This window comes from Microtus ochrogaster, unplaced genomic scaffold (genome assembly GCF_000317375.1).
Source record: "Microtus ochrogaster isolate Prairie Vole_2 unplaced genomic scaffold, MicOch1.0 UNK29, whole genome shotgun sequence".
NCBI classification, from domain to species: Eukaryota; Metazoa; Chordata; class Mammalia; order Rodentia; family Cricetidae; genus Microtus; species Microtus ochrogaster.
The window spans coordinates 2,051,679-2,061,193 of record NW_004949127.1 but is presented as its reverse complement, the minus strand read 5'-3'; the positions used below and the strand labels follow the sequence as shown (position 1 = coordinate 2,061,193).

At 43.1% G+C, this 9,515-nt stretch overlaps 1 protein-coding gene across 5 annotated transcripts in view; it reads right to left on the bottom strand.

The window, feature by feature from the left end:
• Positions 1-9,515, bottom strand: part of Rgs22 (regulator of G protein signaling 22) — a 101,740-nt gene that overhangs the window by 48,427 nt on the left and 43,798 nt on the right. For all 5 annotated transcript variants that reach the window (XR_003378835.1, XR_003378836.1, XR_003378834.1 and 2 more), the window contains exons 12-14: positions 7,401-7,515; positions 5,672-5,797; positions 4,840-4,941 (exon numbers count right to left, since the gene is read on the bottom strand). Coding sequence is in view for 2 of the 5 variants with exons in the window: in XM_013354105.2 (XP_013209559.1) it covers positions 4,840-4,941; positions 5,672-5,797; positions 7,401-7,515 (343 nt within the window). In the remaining 3 variants the exon portion in view is untranslated. The remainder of the gene's footprint in view (positions 1-4,839; positions 4,942-5,671; positions 5,798-7,400; positions 7,516-9,515) is intronic.

Sequence of the window (9,515 nt, the reverse complement as noted above, 5' to 3'; positions counted from 1 at the left end):
GGATTTGTTACTGTTTCCCTTGTGAGAGCCTGGATTTGTTACTGTTTCCCTTGTGGGAGCCTGGATTTGTTACTGTTTCCCTTGTGGGAGCCTGGGTTTGTTACTGTTTCCCTTGTGGGAGCCTAAATTTGTTACTGTTTCCCTTGTGGAAGCCTGGATTTGTTACTGTTTCCCCTTGTGCAAGCCTGGATTTGTTACTGCTTCCCCTTGTGCGAGCCTGGATTTGTTACTCTTTTCCCTGAATGAGCCTGGTTTTCCAATTTACACTCTATTTTCACATCTCTCTACAATAAGAAATTAGCTTTTAAAATGTGGCCAGCTGAAGAATGACATAAAAAACCCACTAAGGATCTTATAATTCAAAACTATTAAACACACAAAGAAAGAATTCACTATGTCAGCAAAACTAAAAATTAGTTCTTCCAAGAACTACAAATCATGGAATTATTGAATACTGTGGCAGCCAGCCTCTAGGGTGGTGCCTATAAACAGTGACTCTTGATAGCTGTGCTTTCTCCTCTTCTTCCTCTTCTCCTTCTCCTCCTCCCTCCCCCTCTTTCTCCCCCCTCTTGCTTTTTTTGAGAGAGGGTCCCATTACGTAGCTCTGATTGTCCTAGAACCCCTTCTGTAGACCATTCTGGTTTTGAACTCACAGAGCTCCACCTACCTCTGCCTCAAAGAACTGGGATTAAAAGCATGTGTCACCATACCAGGCTGTCATGCCTTTTCTTGGTTTCTACCCCAGGTATGGACACAATGTGTGACTTGCTTCTAACCAATAGCACACAGCAATAGAGTGATTTGTGTGTGAAGAAAAGTACACAGTTATATTGAGTGTAAAGGTAAGACCCACCTTGCTAAGGAGCTCTCCTCTGGGGGAATGGACATAATCATATACAGAGAGCCATGTGGTGCATCTCCAAGTATGGCTTCTAGTTCACAGTCAGCAAAAACTCTCAGCAAAGTGACTAACTGGGAACTGAACGTTACTAACAACCACATGAACATTAAAGCAGACCCTTCACCTGCTGGTTCCATGGTGGAAACTGCCCAGTCTTTATCTCAGAAGACCTAGCACTGTGGCGCCCTGAATCCTGGCCCACAGAAACTGATAGAACAAATGTGTATTGTTCTGATTCACAAAGTTTGTGATAAAACTGTCATGCAGGGAGAGTAGCACAGCTAAAGACACAAGCTCTAAGTGATTCAGAGCACAAAGAAATTTAAAAATGTGGGGAGCAGAAAAATACCAGTAAAAATTATAAAACACAAATATAATGTTTAAGAATAAAAAATCATAGCTGGGCATGGTGCCACCAGTCTTTAATCCTAGGCAAAGGTGGACACATCTCTAAGAGTTCCAGGCTGATCTACATAGTAAGTTCTAGGCCAGCTAAGACTATATAGTGAGACCCTGTCTCAAAAAACAAACAAAAAACAGAAACAAAAAACCAAACAAACAAAAAAATAAAGCTTTATGAATAGGAGACATAACTAAACCCAATGGGTGGGTTGCTTAGCAAAATGAATTACAAAGCACCAGCAGGTTCAGACAGGGAACCCAGGACATGACAGAATGCACAGGTGTAAACACTGGAAGAAATACCAGGTGGGGATCGCCCAGAACCGATCGAAAGTGTGATTCCTGAGACTCGAGAAGCAGCTGAAGCCTAAGGAAGGGCATGGCAGTAAGCACACCGTGGTGAAACCCAGAGCTCTAAAGTCAGAGGGACGGTCGGTCATAAGGCAGTGAGGAAAGGCATCCTACACAGACAGCAGTGACTGGACACTAACATCTTCACAATGCTGAGAGAAAACAGTCTATGGTCGGGAAGAAAGAGGCAATCAGCGGAGATGAAAGGGACAAGATGGTAACAGGGGTGGACATGATCAAATACACGATAGGCACATGTGGAAATGCCTCAGCACAAAGAGCAAAGCCACCAAGTCCTTACTCTATACTGAGCTAAGTCATCAGAATAAAATGGACATTTTCAGGCAAATGAAATCTCTGATTTTTTTAATTGCCTTCTTTCCCCTTCTACAAACTTAGTTTCTATTTATTTATTATAGTGCTGCAGATTGAACCCAGGGTCTCACACATGCCAGGCAAGCACTTGCCAAGGAGCCAGATTCCAAGCTGTGTTTCTCATTTTCCTGAATCTTATGTATGTTGGTGTGCATGTGTTGGAACATTGTCCAAGACTGAAGCTATGTGAGGAGATTTTTGAGCGCTTGTGGAGAAAACTCTAAGGAACCAGGACAAGAGTCTTATGGCTTCAGTTTCTTATGGAATTGGTCTTGGATTATATTTTTGTGCTCTTCCCTGCTATAGCAGATAGAAGTGATTTTAATTCAAATTATTCATTACAACCGGCTATTGTTTTTAGTTTATATGCCTCTATGGAAAACCATGTTTTTGCTGCATGCAGCTTGTCTACCACGTGTGGCTTGTCCCTGTGACTATCCACTTTACTCAGGCGACTCCTCTTAGCCCTCAGAGTACAAACTGTCTGATGCTCTGAATAAAGCTGGCAATTGTATGAGACTTTAGTCTGCCTCATTATTGGCTCCACTCTCCCAGGTTCCGCCTCCTCTAGAATAATGAACATGCATGTATATTTATAAGCATATCTAATATGAATCTATCGTATATATTTGCTATATTAAACAATATCTATGCTTATGCTAGAGAGGGTGGTAGATTCTAAATGCAGCTTTTATTGTAACATACATTTTCTTAGAAAGACTTCAGGACACAGTTACAGGAGGCAGCAACGTTCTGTGATCAGTCTTCTAGCTAAAACAAGCATGCTAAGTGAATCAAGGCACAGAATCCAGGCTGTGTGGCCCTCTAGAGGCGGAGCGTACCTATATACTGCCAAGACCACCATTCCTCAAGGGCTCATGCGTCATGCTAAATCCTTATTACTATTTCCCCTATCTATCTGCTACTATTCCTATACTACTACTTGGGGGTATAAACTATGTATACAGAAAACCACGTGGGTTCTTTAGCACCAACTCCTAGGCTCTTAGTGGGTAGCTTGGCAGACACATGAAAATGATATAAAACCAAGTTCGTGGCACATTCACCATGCAGTGTCGATAAACGATAATGCCCTATGTTACAGATCCAAAGATCTATATTATAAATGAAACTTTGAAGAAAGCCACACAGGGTGTCTATTGGCACGAAATGAGTGATATTTCATTCTGTAAAACAAATGGATAACATAGACAATTCCTGTCTAGAGAAATGAAAACTTTGCGTAATAAAACCCAAACTAGTTGAAATAGTTGTTAGTCCTACCAAGAATAAAAAAGTAAATCAACTACAGGTACAAGATTAAAATATATGTTTTTTTTAAAAAATCACATGAATTCTCTCCTTTTATCTCTCCCTGTTCAGTCCTATAGGCGAGTGCTCTACCCTGGCCTGCTCCTCTCATGACTGCCTTGACTCCCAAAAGCAAAGCTTGGGGGACCCTTCTACGTCTTGGCAGTCCCCAGATAGAGCAGTCCATTTCTGAATAGCCCAGCCTGCCCATTTCTAGGCCAGGCAGAGTTAACTGAAGAAGAGCATTGCTAAGAACCAGGAAGCCTACGAAGCCACAGAATCTCCTTCATTTGTCTATGAAACCTGGTTGATAATAGCAAAGGATCCCACTTCACTGCGCAGCTGAAGACTTTGGAGGAGTACCCTTTGAGGAGTGACACCATAATAAAACTAACAGATGGTGCTGCAGCAGACGGGGGCAGCGGGTTAGGGAGGAGGGTAAACAGCGCATTACAGGTAAAGGATTAACAAGCAGAACTGTGTGGTCTCAGAAAACGGTACTGGTAAATTAGAGATTCATTTCATGATTTCATGGAGACATCTGGCCTATGTCGGAGCTGCAGGCCTTATTCTCACGGCAAGAAGCACAAAGCTGTCACTGAGCCACAAAGCGAAGGCACCCATGCTGGAGTTGAGGGAGGGAGGAGCAGCCAGACATCCAGCAGTGCACTCTGCTGTCCTGAGCAAGACTATAAAATAATAAATAATAGATGACACTAGCTCCCTGGAGAGCATCTGTGGGGAGGATCCTCTGGGCTGGGTTATTTGGGGTTACAAGAACCATCAAGAGATGAACAGAGCAGGGGCCCACAGTTGTCTAATCTTGGAAACCTTGCTCCATAAAAGATCTGAAGAACCTAAGAATAAAATCTCAAAAACTCAGCTCAAGCCATAATTCTGTCCTCATCCCCACCTCCTGACACTGCCCCCCTGCAAGAGGCTACTCTCTCTGTCCCCATTTGCAGAGGATCTTCTGTTCTTCTGGTTTTTTGTTGTTATTCCTGCCCTATTTTGCTTCAGGGTGGTCTTAAAAGGCTCTCTCCTCCGCCCTCAGAGTGTCTGCTCATATGGCATGTAGATGGAAGCCCAGACGCCTGCGTGGGGCCCGCACACGCACAGCGAGGTGCCAGCAGCCTGGCACATCCAACAGCTGACATCTGCAGGAGGCTCCGGGAGCCCCAGTCAGAACTCTGGCTCCTGGTCACTGCGGTAATCCACCGCACATCCACTCTCTGTGTTCTCGGTTCCCACAGGCAAACCTCAAAGGTATGTGCCGGGGGGAAAGAGACGAGGCCTTCTTTATTGGAAGAACAAATGGTTGGCAGGAAAAGAAAACAAATCAAACCAAATAAAACAGATAAAACGGGAAACTTATAAATCAGATTATAAAACAACACTCTGACTACTTTTAAGTGGAGCCCTCCTGGGGCAGTGATCGGTCCCAGTAACCCAGCTCTCTCGTGCACAGTGCTCATTTTCCAGAGTTAACTGCTACTTACTTGGGCTTGCTTGCACACTTTGAAAGGCTGAAGTGTGTCTTGGTAGAACAGCTGATGATAAGCCTGTAGGTCAAACCAAAAGTACACACTGTGCTTCCACAGCTGCAAGGGAGAAGTACAGAAATCACCACCGTCTCTCAGCAAGGCCCTCAGAGCTCGTGCTCCGTATGTGTGTATGAGCGCTTAGGTCCCCGCTGCGGCCACAAATGACGAGATATTTACTGCTGTTGTGGGTCGAACACTGTATTTTTGCAAGTAACCCTCCCATAGAGTTGGTCATTAAAATAGTGAATGTTTGAAAATAGTGATGAACACCGAAATTGCAAGCATTCTAGTTGGCAGCTAAAAAGCCTGAAGTACAGCATGTGGGTAAATGTGCATCCCAGAAGAGCCAAAGAGTGACCGCTAAGCCCATCGATCACCCTCATCTGGGGCATACAAATAACGATTTTTAAAACATCTCTGGAAACCATTTTACCTTGATTCAGTATGATTTATGGTTGCTAGGATGATTAAAAATCAAGTATTAATAAATTAAACATGGCATAGTAAGTTGAGATTAAATCATATAATTAACTGTAGCCTGTAATATATGTCAATACTTATCTGTATTTCACTTCTCTTTGTAATTTTAGCAAGGGGGCCTAAACCAAAGAGAATTATAATGCAGTTGGATGGTTAAAGATTTAATCAATATCAAGTGTGGATTTAAATCTATCAGACGGGAATTTGAAAATCAGACATATTTATAAGAACACCAAGTCATTTCAATGCCACTTATTTTTAAATCAAGCAAAATAGTAAATCCAGATTTTAAATAATTATTTTCTACCTTGTTCCCTGAATCTTCGCAAAATTTAGTGAAGAAGAATCCAGCTCTGTTTTCAACATACAAAGACTGTAACAAGTTTTCCATGTCAAATCCTCCCAAGGCTCCAACATCGGATGTAGTTTTAACCTAGGTAATGAAACAGAAGTTCGTTATCCCCTCCAAACACAACACGCTTCTTCATGGCCCTATACAAGAGGGTTTCATAAATTCTGCTGGATTACCATTTTATGTTTGTAACCGATCTGTAATTAATGCAATGTGCTTGCATCTGACTGTCATGGAAGATTCATTTATGAAACTCAGTTATGGCAGGAGAATCCGTTCTGTTATAAACCACTGTGATCCCAAGCCCAATATGAGCGTGGCTCCCTGACCTCAATGACGTTCATGTTTCGGGCTCAATGGCTCCGTTGGGGAGCCTTCCCAGTCTCCCTTGGTGGCCTGTTACCTACGTACTCACTGTTATTTTAGCTACACGTGGGTTATAAAAAGAACCATCTCCAAGGCCTCTCTCAGAGCTGCTCGTTAACGGGGTAGGGGTGGACAGTCTCGCCCCCACAGGTCGTGGCCTTCAGAGTGGAAATGGCCATGGAGGTTCTCATAAAATTCTGCTGTTTACAGCTTCTCTGCCGACAGCGTTAGTAACCCTAGTACCATCCCTGAGACCCAGAGAGCTGGCTCTGTCTCGAGCACGTGAGTGACTCCAGAGTATGACCAGGACCGTTCATGGAAACTCATTTGTTTTATGGGATGCAGACTTCTCCCTCCCCAAGCAAACACGATGGCTGCGGGTTCAAGCGAGCACTCTGCTCTGTTCATCTACTGATAAGGGTTCCCAGGGGACATGAGATCTTCATCTAAACGTTCACATAATACACCTGCTTTGGATGCTTCCTGTCAGGGTAGCTGTACTCTGGAAACCCTTGTGTGTGGTAGTTTGAATGGGCCCCATTAAGCTCATAGGGAGTGGCACTCTTAGGAGTGTGGCCTTGCTGGAGGAAGTGTGTCTCTTGGAGCAGGCTTTGAAGTCTCATATATGCTCAAGCCATGCCCAGTGTCTCAGACCACTTCCTGTTGCCTGCAGGATCAGGATGTAGCTCCTTCTCCACCCTCAGCTCCTTCTCCAGCACCATGTCTGCCTGCATGCCGCCATGTCCCACCATGAAGATAAAGGACTAAACCTCTGAAACTGTAAGCCAGCCCCATTAAAAGTTTTTCTTTATAAAAGATGTGGTAGTTATGGTGTCTCTTCACAGCAATAGAAGCCCTGACTAAGACACTGCCCTCATTTAAAAAAAAAATTGAGATTTCCAGGACATGACATCCAGTGTTATTTTAGAAGGGGGGTCTCTGTGAGCTTGAGACCAGCCTGGTCTACAGACAGCCAAGGCTGCACAAAGAAACCTTGTCTTAAAAAAAAAAAAACAAAAACAAAACAAACAAACAAAAACAAAAAAAGAAACAAAGAGAAAAAAAGAAAGATAGAAAGGAAAAAGAATGATCAAGACCAGTGTAAGACTGAGAAACCAACACTACCAAAAAACAAACAAACAACCCCCCAACAAAAAAAAAACCACCGGTGCAGATTTTGTGGGAAAATTCCTTTGCAACTAAAAAACAAAATGCGTTGTTTAGTAGAGAAAAAAAACTGTAAGTTTTTTTTAAAATCTCTAAAATTAGGGACTTGATTAAATGAGGACCATGGCTATTCAGTCCTTAAAATACTTACATTGAGCTCTTCTGTATAAGTGTACTTTCTGTCAAGCTGGGGCTTCAGACACTCAGAGATGTCAGTAAAAGATGTCAAACGAACAACCGTGCTGCCCTCTGAGACACACTTGGACCTAAAGTGTAGACAAGAGAGCCAACTGGTCAATCTACGCGGTATCAAAGAACCTCCTCAAAGTGTTGATGACTGGGTAGAAACACATAATTAATGTCAGATTTGATGGTGAAGCACAAATGCCATCCCTAAAACTGTGACCAGCAAGGCCAGGTGGTAAGCAGTACCTGGAAAAGTATTTTGAAAGTAAAAATGAACCAATTAATATAGATCACCCTTCTAACTTTTTGTTTTGAGAGAAATGTAGTTTGCGATATGTTATCCCAGCTGCTTGAGAAGCTAAGCAGGAGGTTAAGACCGGTCTGGACTGCTCCATGGGGTCAAGGCAGGCCTGGGATGGACCGCTTGAAAAGATGCTCCAGTGGTTGAGTGTGTGTTTCTCTTGCTAGGAGACCCAGGTTCAGTCCCCCACACCATGCTGGACTGGGTCGCTTGAAAAGATGCTCCAGTGGTTGAGTATGTGTTTCTCTTGCTAGGAGACCCAGGTTCGGTCCCCCACACCATGCTGGCCTCAATGTGTATCACCTGTTCCTCAGAGGCCTGCTGGTCTCTTCTGGTTCCTCGCCAACTCCACCTTCACTAGAAGCTCAGTAGCTCCATTTTCCTCGTGTGCGTCCTGGGCTCCAAACCCTTCCTTCCAGGGTCATAAATATCTCAAGCACACTTTAGTGTAGTATTAGACTTTCATTATGGTTACCCTGACCTTTTTTTTTTTTTTTTGTGGTTTTTCGAGACAGAGTTTCTCTGTGGTTTTTGGAGCCTGTCCTGGAACTAGCTCTTGTAGACCAGGCTGGGCTCGAACTCACAGAGATCCACCTGCCTCTGCCTCCCAAGTGCTGGGATTAAAGGTGTGCGCCACCACCGCCCGGCCTATCCTGACCTTTTTACACATAAATTTTCTGTTGGCAAGGGCATGGAGAACCTGGAACCAAATACATGTTTGTCTCACTCACCAAGGGAGCTTTAAACTCTACATCCAGTCATTTACTACTAATTAAATATGCACCATGTGATGTGCAACATCCTTCTGTATAGGTGTGGCTTTTATTGGTTAATGAATAAAGCTGCTTTGGCCTATGCCAGGGCAGAATATAGCCACGCTGGAAGGATAGAGAGAGTGAGTAGGTGGAGTCAAAGAGATGCCATGTAGCTGCCGAAGGAGACAGATGCTCCTGCTGGAACCTTGCTAGTAGGCCACAGCCACATGACAAATACACAGATGAACAGGAATGGGTTAATTTAAGATGTAAGAGTTGGTTAATAAAAAGCCTGAGCTAATAGGCCAAACAGTGCTATAATTAATGTAATTTCTGTGTGATTAATTATTTGACTTGCTGTGCCACCCACACAGGCTTTTCCTGTAACTGCGTTGATTATCTATAACTACATTGATCGTCTATAACTATATTGATCGTCTCTCTCCTCCAATCTTATTCTTTCTGTTTCTGAGCATGGAATTTACAAAAACTAGCATAAAAGCGTTCTCAAATAAGAAGTTCAACTTCAGTGGAGATAAACCCAATTTCTAAAATCTGCCTGTTTATCAATGGTGACATAACTCATGTTGGTGACTGCATCATACAGAGCTCACTCTCACTCACACTAGAAAGATCACAAATTTAGAACTCCTCACAGGGACAACTGTGTGATGTGTAGAACAGCAGTTCTGAATTGATCTCACACACATATGTATGAGATACAGGGGTTATGCAGTGTGATGATAGACCACTTTGCAAATGCCCCGAAGACCAGACTGTATGCACTTAATATTAGTTAAGCTGCTAACTTTATTGCTATATGAATTTTACTTCGGTTAAAAATAAGAACAAATGTCAAGTAATGAATTACTAAACCAAGAATCATCCATAGTTGATAACAGAGGATATTTTCAGGGTAAAGAAAAAAAACGGGCTGGAGAGATGGCTCAGTGGTTAAGAGCATTGCCTGCTCTTCCAAAGGTCCTGAGTTCAATTCCCAGCAACCACATGGTGGCTCACAACC